Source organism: Centropristis striata, chromosome 2 (genome assembly GCF_030273125.1).
Source record: "Centropristis striata isolate RG_2023a ecotype Rhode Island chromosome 2, C.striata_1.0, whole genome shotgun sequence".
NCBI classification, from domain to species: Eukaryota; Metazoa; Chordata; class Actinopteri; order Perciformes; family Serranidae; genus Centropristis; species Centropristis striata.
In genome coordinates, this window is record NC_081518.1 from 39,790,388 (window position 1) to 39,816,791 (window position 26,404).

Consider the following 26,404-nt stretch of genomic DNA (forward strand, 5'->3'; position numbering starts at 1 on the left):
TAACCTTTATTTAACCAGGGAATATCCCATTGAGATTAAGAACCTCTTTTTCAAGGGAGCCCTGGCCAAGAGGCAGCAAACACAGAATACAGTTACATATTTACATAACATACAGACCTTAAACACATCATGAGAAACAAGTGCATGTTGTGGAATTGGCCTCAATAACTCTTAGTTTGGATTTAAAAGTGCTCAAAAAAACAAATTCAGTTAATTTCCATTCTTTCTGGTGCATATTCCATGCATAAGGTGCAGAGTAAACAAATGCCCTTTTACCCAACTCTGTACGAGCAGAAGGGACAGAAAGCAACAATTGATCTTGTGAACGAAGAGAATAAGATCCTGCATTTCTCACAGTAATTAAGCTGCAAATGTACGAAGGCAGCAGTCCCAATATTGCCTTATAAATGAAAGTATACCAGTGACTAGCCCTTCGAGTGGCCAGAGCAGGCCATCCTACCCGAGAGTATAATTCACAATGGTGAGTGGACATCTTACAGTTAGTAATAAAGTAAAGGACTTAAGTAAAGGATCTAAATACTTCTTCCACCATCTAAATACTTCTTCCACCACTGATGAAAACAAACAGCTGGGCAATTGCCCAGTTGTCCATATGGTTAATCCGACTTCTGAGTTTGACAAATTGAGCCTATGCGCTTTTAATTTGAAGGGGAAATACTTTGGCGGAAGGGCGGATGCGGCTGCCTGCTTGTAGCTCGACACTGAGAGGACATAGTGGAGTCGGTGGGGAAGAAGTGGATCATCGTCAAACGGTTCTCTGGAGATCTCTCTCGGTTGTACATGTAGGATAGCGGTGCCACCTCTGGGATGAAACCACCAAAGTATGTATCTCGATGACTCGGCTGTTTCTGGGTATGTTATGTAGTATAATGGTAGGAAATGGCTAAAACTTTCTTCTTTCCTGCCGCTACTGCCCTTCAGTTTGCCTGGCAAATTAGCTGGCTAGCCCTTTTTTTTGCCTTGCAGATAGCATTTGTTCGCTCAGTCACATCCACAAGCTGCTGTAACATCTTACTTGATTTACATTTCTCCTTTCCCTTTCAGCCTCCACGCCTTTGTGGATTTACATTAGCCTGGAATATGAGCAGGAGAAGACGATAAGCAGCAGCAGCAGCGGCGGCTGGCTTCCTGCAGGATTTTGCCCAGGCTTTTTGTTTTTCCATGGACATGTCTAGTCTATGGAGCAAAGCTGAGCGAAGCTAGCTGGCTGACCGTCCAGCTAGCGCAACATTTCCAGGCTTTTGGATGATTGTTTAGCTGAAGAGCTGATTTATTGTGGATCAGCGCTACCTACCCTGCCTGGGTGAGGAGTCAGCATGGGGGAGCCCAGTCTGGACGATGCCAATGTCAAGGTGGCTGTTCGTGTACGGCCCATGAACAGGAGAGGTAAGAGGAATTCATGCTGTTCAGATATGGATTGTTATTGGTACTCTGACTCTTAAATAAGGATGTACAACGAGACTGCAAATCTCTGCATTGTCTGTCTTTCATGTTGAATTGATGGACACATTGATGCATTATTATGCATAGACTATATGTCAGATTATTATCATTGATACACCAAAATTGGATTAACATTATTTGACAGACAATCTCTAGTTTATGTGATGTATAAACTACCACAGGTTAACTAGAAGCATACTGCATTTCACAATAACCTTATCCCCTGGAGACTGGCTTGACTTAAGTACCCCCCCATTTAATTTCCTTGGAATTGGATGCCAGTCAGAATTCACCACCCATTAGTGAAATGAGCTTCTGCAGATTAAAAAAAAGCTGTGGTGTGGCTGGCCTGGATGGCACATGTTTGTACAGTGCTGCCATAGGGCTTCCCTCATGGCTGCCTGCCATCCGGCAGGATTTGAAGTTGAGCTTCTGTGTGAGATCTACTGTTAAAGTCTAGACGCTTTGGCTCCTTCACTGGCTGATACAGATGCCAATAGTTTCTTGACATCTGTCACTTGCTGAAGCAGTGGGGGGAATCGGTAGTTTCACAGGATAGCTGTGGGTTGGTATAATTTAATGAGGGTAACAGCAATCTGTCAGAGAAACTCTTCACAGGGCATCAGTGTAGCCAGTGTCAAAGTATAATTAACTACATATTAAGTTGTTCAGTGATAATGTATTTTCTGAATAGAAACTTTTCTCTTCCTCCTGTCATCGATGCTGCACTAATGTTAAGTCTACATGCATCAGTCTTCAGCTCACCAGCCTTCCCTGGACTGCAACTTGTCCACCTATTATCACATCCTCATCCTTAATTTTAGACAAGTCCGGGTAACAAAGACACAGTGTTATACAAATCTGCGTGCAAACGCTCCGGTCAATTACAGTGCAAACTTTCAGTGCAGCATGCATTAAAGGACGGATGACCTTTCCTGGTTGATTGCCAAGCAGTGTTTTTGCCGTGGGAGACCATGTGTCCCATGAAAGGAGGAGGAGGAGGAGGAGGAGGAGGAGGAGGAGGAGAGCTGCTGAGGCAGAGTGGTTGGCCGACAACTGCCAGAATGAATCACGTGTATCCCCTCTCTCTCTCTCCTGTGAGCTGGAGAAGTCGGTCACAAGACCAAGGCAGTGGATCGCCACACTGTTCCTATAGGCAGGGATTCACCATGAACTTTAATGGAGAGAAACTCAGCAGTCAGGGTGATTTGTTTTTTCTTTTTTTCAGTGATGACTCTCTGCAAGATTAGACATTTATTTTGGACACACACAAATTACATGTATGTTGGTTTCTGAAACAAACATGAGTAAGTTGAAGTTGGGTAATTTAATGAGTAAGGTTGTTGTTATGGTGATGGTAACACAAAGATAGAGAGGCTACGGATTAGCTCTGGATGAATTCAGCTTCAGATCCGGTACATTTAGGTTCATAGAGGTAGGAACTTACTGCAATGGATTTATCTGGCCACTTGTCATTCATTTCTAATGGGAGAGTTCTCTTCCTGACCACTCCTAGTATGCACGTTAGGCTTGTGCCAGTTGTTGATCAGTTCTATATAGATGATTAAAGGAATGACCAAGAATTTGCTATACCTACACTGCTTTGTAGCTTTGTGAAATGTGGTCGTCTCCTTTGCATAATATCTTGCAACAGCCATTGCACACCTCGCGCTGCCTTGCTTGTATTTGAAGCCTTTAGCGAAAGCTGCCAATACAAGGACAGATGAGGTGCTTTTTGGCTAACAGCACCTGTGAAGCTAGCAATGCTTGGACAGTTTTGCAGCCTTGGAGGGATGGTGAAGCCACATGTGCAAATAAATTAGTGGTTCACATGTCCATTACTGGCTCACAGATTTTCAAGAGCATGCAGATAAGCTGTCTAATTTCCTTAGGTTTACCTTTGGCATCCCATATAACCCATAATATAGGTGGGGGTTTTTGACACTAGACTAAGTCGCCTATGCTGGTATTTCAATGGCATGTTATGACGCAACGCCTCTCACACCCTCTACTAGCTTTGCTGTCCCCTGGCGATCTTGAGTAACCATGATTGGACAATATGAAAAATGATGCAAATGATCCATTCCTCATGCCCATGTCCACTTCCTGCTGTCAGTGTGAACTAAGTTCAGTTATTTAGATTTCTCTCCAAATAATCTGATAGGTGCAGGTGATGGCAAAATGTGTGCTAGATGTACTTGACTGAAACAGCCACTCCTTTTTTCTTTTCTCCTTTAATCATACTGTAATATAATTCAGAATGCTGGATATAGAACACAAAATCTTCACTGAGTTATTTTTTATTTTGAAATAACCATAATTCAAGCACAAAAACTGTATGATATTTTCTCCTGTCTGCAACCAAATTAAAAAAATAAGTAGTCTGTATTACTAGTAGCTGCGTGTGCAGCTTTACTGGTGCAAGATTTCAAACGGGCAAGACTTATCCTGTTAACTTTGTCAACAAATGCCAGCATGTGTCTTCCATCGCTCAGCAAAAAAAAGCAATTATGATTTTGGTGAAGGGGAATGAGCAGTCAAATTGATGGCTTACTAAAGTCAGTGGGAAAGGGTTTGGAAACAGCAGTGCCACGTTTTCAGCGCTGCCTTTCTGATCCTTGTCTGAATGGAGCTTCTGTCCATATTTACCAGTGTTAATGTAAGACATGTGCGTTCCAAAAAACTGAATTGGCCCAAAAAGGTATCTCTCCATGTTTTTTTCCAGCTCCACATCATTTGCCATTTATATTTTCACACATTTTTAAGCTGCTCAGTTCAGGTACAGCTCTTTCCCTGTCTTCTGCTACAGTGTCTTCAGGACATTGTAGCAGTTTTTAAGTGAGTGCAAAGAAATACTCATTTACCTTCCTCACTCCCAATTCTCCAGCTGGTGCAGTGATTCAGACTTGTGACGCTCAAATAATAAGCAGGCTTCTTTAACCTCGAGGGCACTGTCCCTGTGTACCCCAGGTTGAGGAGGAGAGGTGGTATAGCAGCCTAGCTGGACAAAGGCAGGAAGGGAGTGAGTCTGAATGAATATTTGCTAACGTTGCGTAATGCTCCATGTTCCCATGGCTGTGGCCTTCGAAGAACAGAGCAACCCCAGGCGTAGCAACGGCAACACCGCAGCCAATCAGCTTTCTGGCTGATGTCAGGGCTGTTGTGCCAAACCTCAGCACCGGTAGCCCAGGCAGGGAAGGATCACAGAGAAGGGCCAGTGGAAAGTGGGAGCTGGTTATGGAGCAAGGAGAGGCAGATAACAATGGGTACATTTATCCTCATATCCTCATATCCACACCGCATCACACTTTCCCCTCCAAGTGACGCTTGGAGGGGACGCTGCAGCAGTAGGGACACATGGGTAATGTAGGCAGTAGTAGGAGAAGAGAGAAAGTTCAACCTCTGTGTCAGTTTTCCCTGTTTAACTTTATTTTGTTCTTTCACTCTCACTGTCTTTTTGTCACTCAGTCTCTGTTAGCTCACCCTGCTTTTTTATGCTTTGTAGTGCCCCTGACAGCGGAAGAATTGGAGTGTGATTCAGGTCCTCTGACCTTTGACATCAAGTTTCCATGGCTCTACCCTGTGTTCCTGCCAGAAACAGGCAGTGTTGAGGCCCTTTAAGCAGACAGTTTAGCCTCAAATCCCTAATGTTGCTGGTTTGCACAGCTAGCAAGATTACACACAGGCACAGCTAGCTTCTCCTCAAATGTAGGGCTCCTCAGGTTCATATTCCCCTTTGTTTCTCAGCGAGGGAATGATGATGGATTTTGACTGCGGATAGGAAGGTAGAGCAGTTTACTTGAGCAGCCACTTTTAGAAAAAATGACTTGCGTATTCTTTTTTTTCGACCTGCCATTACAGTCAGAGGAAAAGGTTATTTCCATGTGTTTATTTGGAAAACAATACCATGCTAATAATTAGGTATGTAAAATCACAAACGGCATGCTGACCTCCATTGCAGCAGATGAAAACACTTTTGTCTGGAGAGAGTGGGCAGCTAGGCCAGGTACTGTGTGATTCAAAACACACTCAACAGAAACAAAATAACTCACTTAACCAATCAGTTAGTTTGTCCACTGTTCCAACAACCACCTACTCTGGTTTGGTCGAAATAAATCGAGTATTTTTGACAGCATTGAAAATCACACCATCAGGATAACGTCCAAACCTACTGGATAGTGCACTGATTGAGAATCTTTTTTATTTTCTTTATTAAGAAAGCAGTGTCACATGCTCCACTGCTGACTGACAAGTTGTACTGTATGTGCTCATCCCTGCTTTGGAGTCATCATGCCTTAAACAGAAAAAGCATCTGAAGGCATTGATACCATGAATTGACACAATGTAATCCTGCTTTGGAAAGCTGTTGTACAGGAGGAGGAATTGAAACCACAGAATGCTTTTCCTGTCTTAACACATTTGCTGAAGTTCACAATACTTGCATGCTCTTGCATGCTTGCTGCATAATAGAGAAATTATTGTTAACAGTCATTTGGGTCATCATCAAAATCTGGCAGTCTATGTGTAAATACTGGGCCAGATGGTGTGGGTCAATATAGTGATAAGACGCCCAGTAAACTACTGCTTCCTTGTGAGAGGCAATTGGAGGCTTGTTTACATGGCAGGCTTGCACCAGGTCTTACAGTTGAAGGACGTTATTTATTATCACCAAGTCCCCTCTCTGCTGTAGTGTCCTCGAGCAAACACTCATTTGCAAATAAAGGAGTGCTGTTTTAGCCTTGACCACCTTTTGACCTCCCTGTCGTAGGGAGCAAACTAGAAGAGCATATCCCCACTAGGAGCAACATAGGAGGGCAAAGAATCCTAAGTCCCATCCTAATCTTATCTGTTTAAATAACATGGAATTGTCATTGGGTTTTGTTGTCTCCTTTGACAAACAAGCCTACTGATGGCAAAAAAAATGTTGTGGTTGACGTGGCCTGATCATGCATTATTGATTAGCCTACAGGCCAAGATAAGATTTTTTTTTTTCCCACAATATTTTTATTTTATTTTCAGTTTATAACACTTTGACATACAGCTTTTACATTCATGTATCGTCATTCAACTTCCATATTTTCAAATAGCTGCATTTACATAGACAGAAAAATAAAAACAAACAAAACATAACACTTCGAACTAATATGCTCCTCCTGTTAAAGAGAATGGTAATCTATATACAATTGAGTATCGTTTGTAATTGGTGTGAATTAAAACACATGTATAGAAAAGCAATATGAATCTGACAAGACCGGAATCTGCATTGTCCACAAAGACTAGTTATCCACTTCTTCATCCGTTAAATCTAAGTCTTTAATGTAGTTAATGAAAGGCTCCATATGTCCTCAAATACATGCCGTTTAGCCTTTAATATGTAAGTTATTCTCTCTAAAGGAAGGCTTGCTAACATCTGTCTTATCCATTGAGTTGTACTTGGTCTATAAATCTTTATCCACAATAATGCAACACATTTCTTAGCATAAAGCAGGCTGAGGTCTATAAATGTCCGCTCATTCCTACTATACTTATGTTTCTCTGGGTATAAGCCAAACAAAAAAAGTTTAGGGTCCAGTAAAATTTGTTTTGAAATAATCTTCTCGACTATAGCTCTTACCTCAGATAAAGACTTTTTTTCATTAAAAACAAACATTATTACTCATGTAATCTTGATTAAGATAAAACAATATTTTGTCACCCTTAACAAGACATTTTTATTTTAGTAATAACCTGTAATGATGTAGTGTAATAATTAGCAGCAATTGGCCATTAAAACGATGTATTATATATGATGCATTAGTGGCTGTGCCAAAACAATTACCGGCAATAAAAGACGACAAGGTATTCCTCTTCTGTGAAATTAGTCTGGTCTGCAAGTAACCAATTGTCAAAGGTCTTTTAAAAAAATGTACGACCAGTTCTGCCAAAAACTGGATGCCCAGGACATGCTGGCAGCACCTAACCCATGTGTAGACGACCATCATTAGGTCTCATTGGCAAGACGGATGAATGGAGAGACTTACCAGCCTAGTGAATTTCCAGTGCGGTTCATGTTGCTATTTTCCAACACTTCTGCTGGTTACTTTCACAGCAAGGCTTCTATTTGGTTATATGACTGACTCAGTTATAAAAACAAATATATGGAGTGCTTTTTACAAGGAACGTGTGAGATCTGTGTTTGAAATCACCTGAAAGAGATCAGATATTTACCCTGTACTTCTGCATTCCTTGCATTAAAAAGAGAACTTTATTTGATTTATGGGATAGTTAAATCATAGCTGGAAAAATTATAACCTCAATCAAATGGCCTCAATTTGCAACAGTATGTGTGCTGACTTGTACAGCCTATATACATAAATTCCCAAATGGACAAAGCATTAGGACCACTCCGTATGCTGAGTTGGAAATGGCCCGCTAGTGTGCTGAAGGCCAAGTGTTGCGTCATGACACAAACAGGCCAGGGTCACCGTGGGAGGTCCTTGGTCGTGTGCACGTGTGTGTGAGAGGGAGGGAGAGAAACTGATTCCCTGGACAGTCCTGTTTTATTGATTAGCTTAATGCTAACTTCAAGGTAAAAGCTTATTTTCAGAGTTGGTGTTTCCCAGCCTCCCGAATTGTTTTAATGTTCCACAGGAAATTATTGTGCTATTATGATATTTAACTAATGCACGGTTGCTAATGCAGAGCAGGCTAAGATTTAACCATCAGACTAGAGGTGGGCGATATGGCCCTAAAAGAATATCACAATATTGCAGGCTATTTTTGTGATAACAATATTCTTGACGATATTAGGAAATATTTTAAAAGACATAGAAAATATAATTTTTTTTTTTAGTCTGTATAAATAATTAAACATCTAAAATGTAGTTTGAAGTGCAAATCTCAACAGTTGCCAAATACAATTTTTTTTACTCTTGACTCTTGAGTATGAGCAAATAATAAAAAAAACATTTAGGGGTTCTGGGGGCATATTTGAATTACATTTTGTAAAGAAGAATAAAGGTTCTTGTATGTTTTATTTAAGGCATCTTTTTTTGACAGTCTTCTTGTAAATTCTGTGGTGGATTCTCTTAACACACTGCTCTTATTTTGAAAGCTGCATGTGTTTAGCGACAGGGAGTAAGTAGCTTTTTGTGATTAAAACAACTTTAACCACTACATCAAGAAGTAGGAACGTTGCCAATATCATGATATGCAGTTTTTTTAACCATAAAAAAAATATACCGATATTATCGTGAACGATACGATATGGCACACCCCTACATCAGACCAATGCTTGTAAATGTTTCTGTATCAGTAAATGAACCTGTTCTGGATCACAGTTTAAAAAGGTGACCTATATGTTTTTGCAGTTGTATTTCCATCATGGTAAAGATATACAGAAAATTTGTGTACTTCATAGACGGTGACACTATGTTATTTTTTTTTTAATCCTGTTTTGTCATTAAATAGAGTTGGAGATTACAGAAAGACTTAGAACCTGACAATGTGTAATAATGTTGAAACAATTAAGGAAAACAGTAGAACCAAGTTGTTGTGATGTTAAGTGCTTTGGTTGTAACAGTATGTATTTTCTGATCCACAGAAAAGGATCTAAACACTAAATGTATCGTGGAGATGGCGAAGAACCAAACGATCCTCCACCCTGGAGGAACCAACCTAGGCAAAGACTCCAGGTACGTTCGGCAGAAGACTGAAAAAATCTGTATCCACACCTGTGATTTATCCTCTGTTGAAAACCGTAGACAATAACGTTCATAACAGATAGTGGCGGACAGCAACCAAGGTTTTTTTGTGGGTGGCACTGCTTTTTGTTTTATTTTCTTGATTTGTATGTGCTCTGTCACAAGATACACAACAATTGTCCTGCTGTTCGCATTTTATAACAGCTGACATACTCCTACCGACGTGGGGAAAACAAAGACAAACAAAAATAACTGAAGGTTTCATATGCTTGTTGTCAGCCCGTGGAGCTGGTAGAACTGAGAGGGACGAGTCATCAGAATAAACAAGTGATGATAATAAGGCGTAAAAGTAGTAAAAAATACTAATAAAAACCTAAGAAAGAACATCACATTCAAGTTTCTAAGTAATCCAGTAATGGTTGTCCGTACATCCATGGGCACATTGAAAACAGGAACTGATAATTGTCAGCTGTGACAATTGTAGCTGTGGCATACTTTTAATGGGTCCGGTACAGTTGGTACTTTCAGCCGTGGAACTCCGTAGCTTCTTACGTGCTGCTATGAGCCCCATTCTATTGCCCTCACACAGACACACCCTTTTTAGATTTACAGCTGTGCTGAATTTCATCATGCTTACTCTATCTAAGTGACATCCAATGCCTTGGAAATTTTCTTCTATCTTTACCCCGATAGCTAAAAAAAGCTGGTTTCACATTTGTTTGGAATGTACTTTGTCGTCACAATGTAGTTTTTGGCAGGAACATGACATCCAGCTGTTCGGCCTTCTAGAGACAGGTGTATATCAACTCAAACCTTGTTTCCCTCTCTTGGCTCTTACTCTGTTTCCATCCAACCAGCTGCTGTTTGTGGGTAACACTGAATCGTGCTGGGAGTCTCGAGTGTCTCTGAGATAATTGGACGTGTTAGATTTGGTTGCATTGTGCAGAACAGAAATATGTGACTGCATGTACTGTGTGTGTGTGCACTGTCAGGGTGGTGTCTGACTGAGGGAATGTTGCAGTAGTGGTCAGTCCCAGGCAACTGTTGCAACCAGAGGACTAACTGTGATGTTATTCACCTCATCTGTAATGAAAAAGTGGTAATACAGCTTTTTAATTTAATTATGTAATGGTCCAAAAACAGCCAGTGGGCCATACTTGTCTACTGACCTGCCATCTTGGAGGAAGCCAGCTGTGTCGGAAGAAAGCTCTCCTTGTGACTGGTGGAGTTGTCTGCAGACTGCCTGATCAGAAATGGTGAATCAGGCTGGCCTCAGGCTGAAGTGCAGGGGCAGACAGCAGCAGCATGTGTTTGTGTGTGTCAGAGGTGCCTCTGGCTGGAAGAAAGACAGCAGCAATGAGACAAGGCAGACAGAGACAATTATACATGAAAAGGCAGACTCCATTCCGCTCCTCTTTTCCCTCACTTCGTCGGGTCGTAACTCCCACCGCCTGGCTTCCTCCCTTTTTCTCAGCTCTTCCGTTTCCGTGGCAACACAGAGGGAGGTTAACTCCGGGTCGCCGTCGGTGACCGTGAAGCCCCTTCCTTGAGTGAGGAGACGATGGAAGAGGGGGAAAGGCCCTCATTTACTCGAGCATCTGTCGACCATAAACTTCCTCTAGTGACTTTTATGGAGGACCGAACAAGAGCGGAGCTGTAGTTCTCCCTCTGTCTTTGGTGACAAAGGAGCGAGGAAGCAGCAGGAGGATGGACTGACTGATCACTGCCCGCAGCGTGCAAATGCTATTTTCATTTTGCTTGTTTGTTTTCAGTTTGCATACGGTCTACACTGGAGGATTATCTTTTACTCTGGATTTTACTTGGGTGTTAATAGTTGACAAAGACGAGAGTGGGTGCAAAGGAAGTATGCAGTAAAGTTAGGATGTTGCAGGTGCATGGTGTTTGCTTAGCCAACTGCATTACCAGGATGGCCTTTGTTTCAAACTGGGAAGACATCTGCAGAACATAACTCATAAAAAGAGAGAGTACAGCATCCTGACTGAATCCTAACTCTTTATTACTATGCCTTATCTGCAACAACTAACTACAGACGATGCAACAGAAGATCCCTATATTAAACTCATTGGCACAATATTTTTCGCAGATTTTCAGGTTATTAAGCCAGAAAAATGACTGAATGTGAAAGAAGGTGTTCTTGTATTAGCATCACGACTTCAATCTATCCTTCAATACAACAGAATAATAAATAATCAATATATGACACATTAGAGGAGATTCTAAACTATGCAAAAAAGCATAATGTCTCTGTCCAACGGAGAACTGCTAAGGCTGACGGTTAAAAATATTATCTTCTTGGATATAATAATAACAAATGATGGTTAGTGACATTAACGGAACATTTAAGGGTAAAATGCAAGATCTCACATGTCTTAAAATAATATTTAAAGTCGCTGCACGGACCAATCAAATGCATACACATTCCTGGTTGATAACTTTGTAATGTGAATGTTGTCTTCCTACTGTTTACCTCTTCATAGTCATAATTAAAGATAAAGTAATTGCAGCAGAGCTATACAACAGCTTTTCCAGAGCTATGCAATAATGTGAGTTTATCAAACCCATGTGCAGTGTTTTGGCATCCCAATCTGGACTTCCTGGATTGTATTTCATGTCTCACGCCCTCACCAGTGCAGCCCCTTGCCTTGCTTTGATGCAAAGCTGTTCAGTCAGGACGCCCACTGAGCCTGTTGTGATTCAATTAACCTTTCTGTTCATCACCTCATATGGAATGTTTACCTGTGTCATGTACTGTATATTCACCATCTTCAGCAGTAGACTCCAGATCTCTCCAGCCTGTCATGTAGTGAAAGTGTTTTTGTGGGCGTTGTTGCAGAAGCTAAGGATGAGTTCTGTTTAAATATAGATGAAAGATTTTCTCTTTCTCTAGGGCTTTCTGAAACAGTTTTCCTTTTCACATAATTGGTAAAACCAACTGGGGTTGATCTGATATCTATCCACTAAATGGTTCACGGCAGCTGTGAAGTAGAAATTTCATTTGTAAGTATTTTCTGTAGGGTTTACTACTGGTTAGTAAGTTAACTCTGAATGTATGCACAACAGCAAATACATGATCATCAACCTGTTTATTTTTCTTTTGGACAGATAGAGCCCATTTCTCTTGAATTGAAGTTGTTTTCCCTCGTTGTTTGTCTTCCTGCTTACAATCAGGCCTGGAAATTATCTTCACAGGGCAAAATGGTATGACCATCAGGTCAAACCTTTTGAAGACTAATTTAACAGACATGGCTTCATATTCTTGACCAGTGTTTGCCTGGATTATGTTCATTTTCTAATTTCCTCCACCAAGGAACTTGTGATTTTGGTTTGTTTGTCGGAAGAATTATGGAAAAACTACTGGCCTAATTTTTGTTGAACTTGGTGACCGGTTGTATCATGGGCCGAGGAAGAACTCATTACATTTTGGATTCAAATCACAGGAGATACCAGAATTATTTTTCAAATTTCTGAACAATGTGTGTAGGGTGTGACCTTAGTGGAGGGGGCATTCAAGGGCATGAATTATAAAGGAATGTTCTATGTATTGAGTATACATAATTTTTAGAGCTCAAGTGGCTCTCTTACTAAGCAGTCTGGACTATTCAGGCATGGGAAAGAAAAGGCCACTCATCACTGAAAGTAGACAAGGCCATGTACTGGCATGGTTAAACACTGAGCCTTGAACAACCCTGACACACAATAGACCCTCTCCGCCCACAATGTAGACCTCCTCATTGCCTCTCTACAGCATGCTGTTATATGTAAGCCTCCAAGATGAAAATTAATCCATAGAATCTAATTATTAATTTCTTATAATGAAATTAAGATTGTGGGTTAATGAGTATGAGTAATGTATTAAATACACACATTTCCTTCCAAAAGGCCCCAAAAGATAAGTTTTTCTAACAGAGAGTTTAATAAAAATCTATTTGAATGAATGATGTTTCCAAACTTTCAACTTGGAATAAAGTTACATTCTGTGGTTTACCTGATGAAAACATCCACAGATTGATTTAATTCTCCCCACAAATACTTTGAAAGGACCGCACTTGATAGTCATTTCCTTTTTGACATTTTTTTCTCACTCCTCATTTGTCAATTGTGTGTTTTGCTTGCGTGTCTGATTCAGTTTTTCCACCGGCAGCACACACTGGGCAGCGAGACTTAAGTTCCTCACGGTGCCACTCTCAGTGACTCACTGTGGTAGTGACATTAATCTTTTTTTTTTTTTAAAGAAATTTTAGTATTTTGCTTTCTATGCTCTCTGAAAGCCAACGTTTACATTGTGTTTTTTGCTGTCTGGTGCAGGGAATCTTACATTAGAGCAAACTTTTTATTTTGTGTTCTATTTGCTTTTGAACCCGTCCTCCCTGAATCACTTTGCAACCAAAGATGTCCTAACCTCCAGAGTTTGAACCGCCTGGCCAGGGCACTTTGTACTAGTCTGTCTGATAAGCCGACAGCTAACGTCCCTGCAGCCGTGTCGTCCCACACTACAGTTTGCATGATGACCTGAGGCTGTTTGCATTGGATTGGTGAAGCTGGATGTTGACACACTCTGACAACGATCTGTCTCCTGTCAGACATCAGTGAGGCAAACACAAGGGGCTTGGTCTCCAAGGCGATACACAAAAGGGACCCATGTGGCCCCCTATCTTGGAATGATGTTGGACATTTTTGTGTGTCTGGTGTTATTGTGTTTGCCAACGTGTTTTTCCAAACGAAGACTCTCTACAGTATATTTGTTAATGTCGAAAGGTGGTACTTTGATGCAGGGTAAGTCGGAGTGCTTAAACAGACTAGCCCTGAACCAACCATGTGATGTGGGAGCCCACTGACATAATAACAGGGTTAGAAATTAAGGAAAGAGAGTGTCATTCATCCACAGACCACATGGGCTTATTCTCTTTATGATTAACCCGTTTCTGACCTCTTGGCCTTTTACAGGTACAGCAGTTAATGCTACAGAGTTTAACTGGTGCATTCATCTGCTGGTTTTAGTTAAAAAATCTTAGACTTGTTTTGCATACATGAGCAAAAAAAATCCGAGTCAGATGAGAAAGCTAGGAGTATTAAAACAATTGCTGTTCAGCAACTCATTGAATATTGGACTTTCCCATAAATACATCACCGTGAGCACAGACTGAGTCTGGGCTGGGCTGTAGTGAGAGATACTGAGTTACAATGTAAACACATCAATATGGTTCCTGGCCCTAAACCAGAATAAATGTGAAGTGAGTTAAGAGTCAGCATTAAGCCTGAAGAGTTAAAGGCTGAGAAGAGTGAAGAAACAATAAATTTGCCATTCTTAAGCTGCAGAGTAGCTCCAGAGAGAAGGAGGAGCGCAGACACAGTGCACTGGACCATCTCTGAAATATGTGAGGAGGCTACCATAGTCCACCACCGTGTAATGTACAATTCCAACTATGCATATTTTGACAGTAGCATTAAATCAAAATATGCAGATTTTCCTACTAGCAAGCCTAAAACCTTGACTGTGTGAGATGGTTTGAATGGAAGAAATTAGCATCAAGCACAGGTTTTGCAAGGGACAGGGAAGGAGGTGTGTATGGCTCAGGCTTTCACATCTAGAGTCAGAGCCTGGCCAAAGAATTGTAACAGCAAGAAAATGTCTTCCTTGCATATGAACTGGTTAACTGTTGTTAATGGCAAGATGCTAAACATTTACCATGCATTTACTTTTTCTAGGTCAACCTCTCAGTTAAATGTCTCTGAAGAACATGAAAGCCTGCATGAGGAAGCATAACTATCCTGAGGGCCAGTTAATTTGCATCACATGCACATAAAGTGAAATGTTTATTTTAGGGTTTCTTTTAATGCAAGAGCTGCATGTCAACACACATGCATTAATTTAAATAGCTCGGCATGGTCAAATCAATACGTGAAGGAATTATAAATAAATCTGCTTATTTACTGGGCTTTGCAGGAGGAATATTTTGTACATGGTAATCTTCCTGTTACTGTTCAGAGCACATTTGCTCTGACCACATGCATCTTCGAACTCTGCCTTCGTTTTGATCTTAACTATGCACCTGCAAGTAAAGTACTCGGAACCACTTCATTGATAGTTCCCACTACAGTAGGTGTCTCGAGGTCCACATATTGCCATGATAACACACACACACACACACACACACACACACAGACTCATAAGGTGAAAACAATACCAGCCACAATGTTGAGGCTGGTAATAACCATCTGCCAGAATAAATCTCCTCAGGCTGTGTGAATAAATTCAGCCTCAGAATGGGTGCTTTAAAATGGCCTCCCTGACATGGCTGTGAATTATATACCAACATTTCAACATCTTTGCGATGCTATAATACTGGATTTTCAATGTGCAGTATATTTGTAAAGTACATGTGCAATGGTTGGTAAAAACCACTTCCGCTTGAACATACAGATTGTATATGCAGGAGGATATGATAATCATTCTGACAGTATGTGGGGAATGTTCGCTCAATGCTATTCAGTATGTGCTGAACTGAAGTATTAGCCTGTTACATGTCCTGCCGTCCTGTGCCGTCAGTATGTACCATGTTACGCTGATGCTGTTTCTGCTTCAGCTTAACATTCCAGTCTCAGGCCCAGCCTCTTTCCTCCCTAACCCCCTGGCTACCTTCAGCCTCCTTTCCATCCTCCATTCCTCATCTAATTCCTCCCTACACAGCCGTAGATGGTACAGTCCCAGAGAGAAAAAAAAAAGAATGCAAGAACAGTAGAGAAAGAGAGGTGGGGGGGTGGGCAACCATGCATTAAGTTATTTTTTAAATGACGGTGATCAGAGCGGAGGAGCAGGCCGAAGGGAGGAGGGACGAATAGAAGTGTTGGAGGACCGAGAGAGGCGGGTTCATGGCTCTCCTGACTGCCTCATTCTCCTGTCTCATTGGTCCGGGGGGCCCCTAGCTTCGTTAATGGGCATTTGAGCGCAAGACATGGGTGACCCTTCTCGCCTGCAGCCTTTGAAGCAACCATGACAGCTGTCATCACTACGTACGTCAAAACCTGCCACGCCGATTTCACCCCTAACGTGGTTGGAGATATGACTGTAGGAGATGGTGGGCATGTAGGATGCTCTAAAAGCCCCCAAGAAGAGCATTCACAGAAACAAAAATATTGGCGAATCAGGAATTCACAAACAATATAATAGCTGTAAGCCCTTTCTCAGTGACAGAATGGTTTTAACAGTTTTAGAGTAGCATCCTGTTATATCCTTTTCCCCCCTTACATTTAGACAATGAAAACCTCCTCAAACGCCCTTATAATCCCCTCTTTTACTACCAAAAACAGCATGTGGATAAACGTCGACGCTGTGTAGAAGATGTCCCAATTGTATCCTGGATTGAAGAGAGCTGCTGGAATTAGTTAGGCTTCAGATAGGAATTTCTCTGCATGCATTTTGCTCTCTGAATGCAGGACGTCAGCAGAGGAACGTCAGTGAAATATGAAGTGTTACTGATTGGACTAGATGCTGGCTGGTTTGTGCAAGAACTGCAGCTTTGGCGTTTTGTAAAGAATGTGCATGGGTAAAAGGAAACAGGTGTCTGTGTTTCTGTGTGTTCCTGCTCTTCTATCCTCACAAGTGCTAGTTTCAGACATGTAGATTGAGGACAGTTTTGTGATGTAGCTTAGGGGTCAGGGTTAGTAATGGTGTCAGGTCAGACATTTACTACTGATTGTGACAAATGATGAGGAATAGAATTAATATACTTGAAGGTCCATATAAGGATAGATGTGTGTGGGTGTGTAAATCACTAGTATTCTCTTACCTCTGGCTCCATCATCTGACTTGATGCAGCTCTCTGACTGACAGCTGCCCTTGCCCTTTGGGCGGAGCCAGCTCTCCACAGATGGAAGAGGAAGATGACTCCAAGATGCCTGTAGGGAGGAAGATTACAGAGCAGAAGAAAGACAACACAGAACTGGATAGCTGTTCAGACTTTGGGGAAAAATATTTCATAGAAATGCCTGACTGGAGATTTTATCAATCAGAGAAATTCTTTAGAGTACAGCAAGTTTTATGAGTTAATGCGATAAACGAGATTACAGATTCTGTTTCCTCAGGGACCGCCTGTCCTAATGTTGTCATATTGCAAAAAGCCTATTTAATTAAAGTGCCCACCAAATGGCTGACGTTAATGCCATGATAACAATTGTCACTGTGTAATCACAAAAAAGCTGTCAGAGTTATTCAAATTTTACTAGGAATTGTTTAGTGGAAATAAATTGTTCCTGCTTATATGACACAGTGATTTCAAAATAACAAAATCCACCTTCAGCTAGCATCACTACATCACATGGTGACAGTTTCTCTTCTAGATTTTCTTTGCAGAGCTCAAAAAACAGTCAATCAGTGTTGCACATTTAAGAATGGGCAGAACAAATATGGAGTGAAAACTTGCTGTATCCCTCGTTAATGCATTAATAGTGATAGTGAGTGTAATTTCAGGCCAGTCATAATTTCATCTGAACATATACAGTGTGCATATCAGAAGATCTGTGTAAGAAAACATTGTTTAGCTGTTGTGAAAAACAAATGAATTCTAAAGAGGATCTTAAAAAAGGGTTTATCTTTTTAATTGTTTTAATAGCTTATTTATAATATAGTATACTTCTTAGAATCAATTAGCTTGGTCTGGATGCTCTGACATTCCTCATATGCAGAGATAACCAGATGGACTGGAGATCGGTTTTAAAGGACATGGCTGCCGGCTAAATGCTCAAGTGTATGGCATGTTTGTCTGTGGGTTCATGCGTGCAGTGTTAATGTCCGATTCTGTAAAAGGTCATGCAGATATTGGGGCTAATCCTCTCCTCTTTTTAAATATCAGATTTTTTTTTTACTCTCTGAGGCATTTTCCCCACATGTCTCTGTTCATTTCTGAGCATGACCCCGACCCAGTAACCCCTCTACGCCACCATCTGATTCCACCACACACTACCTCAACCCTGTGCCAACTTCAGTACCAACCCCCTCTGCCACTCAGTCCCACACACACACACACATATGCCCACACACAGACATTCCCACAACAATTCACCCAGATAGTTTTTATGCCTCCACAAGCCCTCAGAGATGAATCCATTCCCTACCCTGACATCCACAGACCAAATCCCCTTAGAGGTTGGTTTGACATGTGACCAACAAACAAGATCCAAACAAGCAACTCACACACAAGGCTGATTTAGAATCAAATGTGTGCTAAAGTGACTGAGCCTGAGGCCAATGTGGCTCTAGCTCTGCCTTTGTCTTTCTATTTGTCTCTTTTCACCCGTGTCTATATTTCTCTTTGTGACTCTCCCCCTCTCTCTTCTAATTAGAGGGAACTTTTTTTTTAGTTCAAAACATCGACAGACACTAGCTATAAATAATGTCCAGTCTGGAACAGATGAGATCTGATGTGCTGTAGCTGTCACTGCAGCTGCCTCTGAATGGCTCAGCATGCTGCATCTCTCTAACATGTGTAATTAATGTCATCTTCCTATCTCTCTCACATGCTGCTGTGGACCTTGACCCTCCCGACATCATCAGGTGTCAGCCCAAGGTAACTGCACACTCACACAAGCATTTTTAACAGCAAGCTAATTCCCTGGTTGTGAATCATCTCTTGTGTTAAACAAAGAAGCTGCTGTGTTTCACAGACTAAGTTTGTGAACAGGGAGCAACTATACAGTACAAGCAGTGATACTTGATGATTTGTTAAACAATTTTTGCCAGAAGTGTCTTGTTTAATTTATCAACTTTAAACCAACAAGGAATACTTGTTGGCAGGAAACCAAAAAAATGTTTTTGGCTGTGCTGCTCACTTTATAGAATGTCTGTATGTTTTTTTTTTATCACCTGAAAGATTCTCATAGTGCTACATAAAGTACACTCAAGTATTATTAACTGGTAAACTGGATAATATCTACATGATATATTCCAGTTAAAATTTTAGAAGTAACTTTGTAAAGAGACCCTACATACATATTTAAGATAACTTTCAATTCAGCTTGAAAATATGTATGGCAAGTAAAAGGCGAAAGTTGTTTTTAATGTTAACGTTCCTGCATTACAGATAGTCATACTGTAGATTTCTTTTATTTGTGTTTCTCATACGGCTACTGTTTTCACTTCCTAGGTCTTTGCCTATGATTACTGTTTCTGGTCCATGGATGAGACAGATAAGGAGAGATTTGCCGGTTAGTTCATTCAGTCTAGTTCACATTGAAGTTTTTCACATCCCAGCACTAAAATGCCATTCAGTTAAGACTGAATATTCATGATCTAGAATAAAATTCTGTGTCTATCTGTCTGTCTCCAGGTCAGGAGGTGGTCTTCCAGTGCCTTGGAGAAAGTCTTCTCCGCAATGCCTTCCAGGGCTACAATGCCTGTATCTTTGCCTACGGACAAACTGGTAATTCACTATGAGACAACTCCCTGTTCTATGATCAATATAATGTGACTATATTTTAAAACCAAGCCTTTTTGATAACCACACAAACACACTGTACGAGCCATTTCTCTTTGCCCTTGTTAGCATAGTGCCCTAAAGCTCTTTGTATAACAATTAAGAGAGGAGTGTCCGTGTGGATGTGTTGCTACAGGAAGGTTGGACAGCCTCTATTTTCTCCAGTATGAACAAAATACCAAAGCTCTAATGCTGTTCTTTACCAAAAGCATGATGCATGATCCTACACAACGCTGCTAGAACCCAAACACACCTCAACAATGTGCTGACGGCGTTAATATCTACACTGGTAAAAGTGCTTCTGTTTCACTAGACAGGCCTCAGACTGATGACTGAAAAAAACAGGGCTGGAACATATCCAGTGTAGACACGGTGTGAAAAGAAAATCTCGCTCTTCTTTCTGTCTAAACATGCTCTCAACACTCTCAACACTACAAGTCTTTCAACAAACTTGTTAGATCTGATAAATCAATCCAGCGTCTACACAAAAGCCAGAATGAGTTGTACGCTCGGGCCACTTTATTACTGATGCAATCCCTACAAACTGTTCTGCCATGTCTACTTTTATGATGCCGATAATGTTCCAGTTTTTTTAACACCATCATAGATGTGTTAATTGAAATACATATTTTAACACTGAGCTCCTGGCATGGTTGAACGATACAGGAATATAATATAATTTAAAATTTTCAGACCAAAACTGCGATTGCAATTACATTTTTTACATTTTTTTTATAATTTATGCTACACTTGTATTGAATTGCATTTTGCGTAGTTGTATCTAATGAAATGTACTTACTATATGAGGTTGTTTAAGTAATTATGACTCCGACATAATGGCATGACTAGCCCCATTTATATCATAAATGCCATTTTCACCTTTTTATTCACTTGTTCCAATATCTGTGTGTTATTACCAGGTTCGGGAAAGTCGTACACCATGATGGGTTCAGTGGACCAACCAGGTCTGATTCCCCGGCTGTGCAGTGCTTTGTTTGAACGAACCCAGAAGGAGCAGCGGGAGGAGGAGAGCTTCACTGTGGAGGTGTCCTACATGGAGATCTACAACGAGAAGGTCCGAGATCTGCTCGACCCCAAAGGGTATGACCTCAACGTCATCTTCTAACCCTGTTATGAAAAGAAGGGACATTTATTATCTCTCTAAAATCCTTCCACGGAAGAGATAACATTGTTAGTTTTTAGTGTGAAGCCGCGACAGGGAATGTTTAGTTAGTCACTGGTAGTAAATTAGCCAAAGTTTGGCTCCTTTCCAAATACAGCTCATTGGCACTCCTTGGAGTTGGGCTGACACACAAATATATAACAGTCACGAGCTATGACATCAACCTTAAATATAAGTTAATGTTGTCTATCTTTGGTAAGTTAATCTACTTTTTAGATGAACAACCAGTATCAAAGTCATTCTCTGCTTTAACCTCAAATTGGTTGGTAGAAGTAGAGAAAGTGGCTAATTGATGGTGTTGCCACCAGCTGCTGTGGTCAGTGTATCAAAACCTTGCAGTCACTGATGGAGTCCAGTTCATGTCCAACAGGTCAGCAGTAAATCAGGAGCACAGGCCTGCGTCTGCTGCCCCAGACAACATGACCTTTGACCTTCACTCACTATTTGACCTTTCACCTCAGTAAAACGGGCAGAAGAGAAGCAGGCCATCTGACTGCCATATGGGCTTTGCTGTGGAGCAAAGAATGATTAAGTTGTCGGGCCTGGAACAAGTTTGAATCAGGGTCAGAGAGCCAAGTGCTAACAAAGCTCTATGAACTGAGGAAAGTTGTAGTGCTGGCCAGGATCAACTGAGTCCTTTTTTCAACTCCCGCTAATGTAGCAGATGAACAGTAGTTTACCTAGAGTGACCATGTTGTTTGTCTGTGTTCTAACCTGCTTTTGTTTTCTGTCCAGCGGTAGACAAACACTTCGAGTGAGGGAACATAAAGTTTTGGGTCCCTATGTGGATGGACTGTCTCGGCTAGCTGTGGCCAGCTACAAGGTAAACATCTTTATGTTAAATAGTTCTTGGCAGGGTTTTATGCTTCACTGACACACAGATTTACATCTACTGCTGTGTTGCATCATGGCTGCCACTCTGATCAGTGTGTCTATGTCTATACTTGCATTTCTTCTCACTTTGGTCTTTAAACTTTGAGGATTTATAACAGTGTTGGTCACATGATAGCAGCAGTCTGCTTTGTGGTCCTACCAATCACACTGGGAAGAGGCAACTTGTAAAAATGTCAGAATTAAATGGCATTTTGTAGTCTTATTGGGCTTTCAAAGTCTTTGCCAATTGAGGCAATCATTAAATGCATAAACATGCAATCTCATCAAGTGTACTGTATAATATGCTTCACTATCTTAAAAGGTTTTCCTGCAGGAGAATAAAAATTATATAAATAGAAATATATATATAATTATGTTATTTATAAAATAAATATTTATTATTATTCATATATTTATTGTTTGATTTCTATTCTAACAGGACATTGAGTCTCTGATGTCAGAGGGGAACAAGTCACGTACTGTTGCTGCCACCAACATGAATGAGGAGAGCAGTCGATCACATGCCGTCTTCAACATCATCCTCACACACACACTGAAAGACCTGCAGTCTGGGGTAAGATGTCTCACACACATGCTGGGGGTAGGCACAGTTTTAACACACACAAGTAGTTTCTTACCATTTTAACCGTTAAGGTACAGTACAGGCCAAAAGTTTGGACACACCTTCTCATTCAATGTGTTTCCTTTATTTTCATGACTATTTACATTGTAGATTCATCAAAACTATTAATGAACACATGTGGAATTATGTACTTAACAAAAAAGTGTGAAATAACTGAAAACATGTCTTATATTCTAGTAAGCAAAGGGTGGTTACTTTGAGGAATCTAAAATACAAGACATGTTTTCAGTTATTTCACACTTTTTTGTTAAGTACATAATTCCATATGTGTTCATTCATAGTTTTGATGCCTTCAGTGAGAATCTACAATGTATATAGTCATGAAAATAAAGAAAACGCATTGAATGAGAAGGTGTGTGTCCAAACTTTTGACCTGTACTGTATATAAGATCAGAAATTAATTTCTGAGATGATGTGGGCTAAGTGTACATCCCAATAGAAATATTAACAATTGGTGTTGATCACAGGTATAAAAACAATGCTGTTTAAACTCCATCTTGATGGTTCTGGACGTGTGGTGCCTTAAATTGAACCCATTTATCACCTATCATTGATTATGTCCACTAGATAATTAGTGTTCTTACTTCACTGGGCTAGGGCAGTCAGTAGGGTGGAGCCAGAGCTCAGCTGCCATTGGCATACATTTTTAATGCAGAAGTTGTTTGGTATTACTGTATTCTGAAGAAGTCAATCCTTTTAGTTACCTGAACAGAAGTGTATTTGACTGGGCAAACTGTGTCTGGTGACAATCAATCAGCTTCTGCAGCCGAGTGAAAAGGTAGTTAGGAAATGGGATGATGTCAGCTCAGCCTTCTGACCAGGCACTCCAAGAAAAGACCTCGATGACTCATTCTCCATCCTCACTGACCCACTTAGTCTTTCCTGCTCCTTGCTCTTATTCCAAGATGAACCTGCCACCAGCGAATCCTGTTAATAATTCACAGGCTTGACTTTGAGTTTGTTAGCTGATACAGCCTGCTCTGTTTTCAAGGCACACCCAGAGTCAGTCACTATGTTGGTCAGTCAGTCAGTAGGTTCATCAAGCAAACGGCTAATGTGTAGACTGTGTAGTCAGTGAGTGAATCACTTCACGTCCTGTGTCTGGATGAGGTGGTTCTTTATTGCCTCTGTTGCTTTAGTTTACTGCCTCCTCATTCTGAATTTTTCAAATTGTTTTTTATTGTCACAGGGAACACCTCTTTTACCACGACAAGCCACGCTAGATCAGATGTCAGCTGTTTGACCTAGGTCCCGATAATTAATTCTATTTCTTATTTATACAGTGTGGGTTGTTTAGTATTTAGAATGATGCCTGTTTTTGTTTCACTTTTTGTTGCTTTGTGTTACTCAGCAGTTATGAGGGATCTGCGTTCAAAGTGCAAAAGAAGCCAAGGGAAACAAACAAGCAGTGCTGTGCAGTATGCAAAAATACCTCTAGTGATTTAAAACAACAGCTCTACTCAGTTCTTCAGACGTTATAAGGCACTATAACTCCACTACACCGTCTGTTATCTGAGTTTTTGTTAAATACGAGCACAAAGTGCTTATTAAAACCAAATGTACATCTTACTTTGAGGTTTAACCACTTCTTAATCTACAAAAGATTGGGAGCAAGGATAAACATTTATAATTTACGTGTAGAGTACCGATTAGTCAATTAATCACTATTTTGTGACCTATTATGGGTTGAAAGATTTTAAGATAATTAAGATAATTAATTGATAAAATAATATCTAGATTATTATTATAATCATTGGTTTCATCTTTAAATAACTACTTTAAATAAATGGATGTAGTGTTCAGTTATTCTTAATTATATGCAGACGTTCTCCTGTTTTAATGTTTAAGGCTGAGTTCATCTGTGCCACTTGATAGCTCAGCCGCTACGAGCAACAGGGAAAAAAGGGACCGGTTTCAAAAAGCCACCCATGCCTGGAAGCAGAATCACCTGGTGCTGGATGAGTCATTCTGACGCTCATCACAGGGTTTCCTTTCAGTACTGAGCCCTGCTCAGACTTGTTAACTAAACACTCCACTCAAAGTTCAGTCAGTTTGCACTTTGGCCCCATTTGCTGACACCCCTCAATTGTTTGCTATTTTGTTCTGTGTTTTGCTGAATCCAGTCAAGCTTTGGTGACAGTGTGGACAGTTAGTGTGGTGCAGAGTTCAAAAGGGAAATGTTTGTATTCTACTAGATTGTTGATCATATGAAGTGGTGTGTTGACACTCGTTCTGTGCTGCCAAGTCCTGTCCTGCTTGCTGATCTAGTTACTGACCCAGGTATCATTTTGCCTGGTTACAGAATGCCCTGTTAAAATCTGAAAATGCTGTGGTGGTTCAATATTTCATCAGCCAGCTAGATGTTATGAATTCAGTAGAACCAAAGAGTACTTACTGTTCATTCTGTACACAATAAATAAAACTGCAGAAACAAACACAAGCACTTTGATAAAGAAAGAAGACTTGGTTTACTGGTTTTTATTTACAAGTCTGACACCACCAGGAATCAGCAGCAGGCACTGTATATTAGGATCCAGTCATGGGTCGTTGCAATAAGAAGCTGTAATTATTGAGTCACCAGCTCTGCCTCCCCTCCATCTGGCTCTCCAGTCGATATTTACACTCACAGGCGCCTTTCTTAAAAAAGGAAGAAGAAAAAAGGTTTTAGTCTATTTTTGGATTGTATGTGCGCAGTGTCCCAGATAGAAATCTCTGTTTATTTAATAATTTGTTTTTCTCTGGGGGATTTGACTCTGCACAATTCTGCGGTTGATCTGTATCAGTGCAGTTAAAAGGTGTTCTTTATCAGTGAGTCTTATAAATGGGTCTGTTCAGGTTTTTGGTTTGCCTGAGATTTCAGTATAGTTTTTTAAATGTTTTTTATTTTTTAGCTTTTTCTACAATCAAACAATTTGTTTTCACAAAGCACACATACTCCTTCTACAAGTCAGACCCTTCTCTCCTTCCCATCAGACAGCACTCCATCTGTAAAATTTGAGAGAAATTTGAAACCACCTCAAATAAGTATTCAGGAGTAGTGAAGATAGCTTTTTACCTTCACCTTTAATTTTTTCAGCTCCACAAGCAGCTAACTTTAAGAAGGTCAAGTTTCAGAGGTCACATGGTCTTTATAGTGATTAAAGTGTCAGAAAGGAGTAGAAACTTGACAAAATGCAGAATAACAGCATGGGAAAGTAAAAAGAGTTTTAAGGGGAAACTCTTTTTGAAGAGGGCAATGAGAGGCATTTGTTAAAAAGATGTGTTTGCAGTCAGTTTTATTTTTACAGATTTACAAAGGACATACCACTGAAAAGATAGCAGAAGCAGTGTAGAATCCAGATTGATTAATTGCGGTATGAATGTGTGGGAGTAAAACTGTTTCCTCAACAAGAAGGGACATATAACAGGATCTGGGCAGTGTCAGGCACCTCATTGTTTGTCTGACATTAATGGTAAAACTATTTCCATTTGGAGTCTGTATATAAAGACGCCTAGTAGATGGAGCTTTAACACCAGACACATTTTATGGTTGTCAGTCAATGGTCTGATGGAATTTAAATATATGTATAAAATGTACTAACAAGTGCAGCTGTCTACACTGGTAATACAAAGGCTTGCAATTCACTTGTGTGGGTTTTAGGTTTTAGGTTTTATTTTATTTGCACAGTTAGAATTACATAAAATGACAAAGATAACATATAATGTAAAGTGCAGGGAGAGGCAGAAAACCCAGATGGGCTTATTGAAAGCCTCCACCTAAAATTTAATTAGAAAATAATAAACTGATAATAGAAAAAACAAATGTATAACAGTACATAATATTGTGTCAGGCTTTGTTGAAACACCACTAAGCACACAGTAGTGCTGCATCTGAACAGGCCCACTGTAGACAGAGGCAGAGGTGCTACTCTCACTGTGTGCAGTTGAAGTGATACCAACACCTTCAACAGCCAGTGAGAAGAAACTGAAGGAATATGTCAGCAAGAGACTGAAAGATGAGGAAAGTCTAACGGAGCATTTTGGCATCTCCTGCTTGGTAGAATGACAACAATCAGAGGAAGCATAGAGG

The 26,404-nt window shown here is 40.5% G+C and overlaps 1 protein-coding gene across 5 annotated transcripts in view; it reads left to right on the forward strand.

The window, feature by feature from the left end:
* Positions 1-648: 648 nt before the first annotated feature.
* The window catches only part of kif13ba (kinesin family member 13Ba), a 48,359-nt gene continuing 22,603 nt past the window's right edge, over positions 649-26,404 (forward strand). For 3 of the 5 annotated variants that reach the window (XM_059351741.1, XM_059351749.1, XM_059351757.1), the window contains exons 1-9: positions 650-842; positions 1,066-1,407; positions 9,047-9,137; positions 18,718-18,730; positions 19,307-19,367; positions 19,490-19,582; positions 20,557-20,737; positions 21,555-21,642; positions 22,132-22,266. In XM_059351741.1, coding sequence (XP_059207724.1) covers positions 1,338-1,407; positions 9,047-9,137; positions 18,718-18,730; positions 19,307-19,367; positions 19,490-19,582; positions 20,557-20,737; positions 21,555-21,642; positions 22,132-22,266 — 732 coding nt within the window. In that variant the 5' untranslated portion in view covers positions 650-842; positions 1,066-1,337. Of the gene's footprint in view, positions 874-1,065; positions 1,408-9,046; positions 9,138-18,717; positions 18,731-19,306; positions 19,368-19,489; positions 19,583-20,556; positions 20,738-21,554; positions 21,643-22,131; positions 22,267-26,404 lie in introns of all 5 variants that reach the window. The other 2 variants (XM_059351725.1, XM_059351733.1) reach the window with 2 other exon arrangements.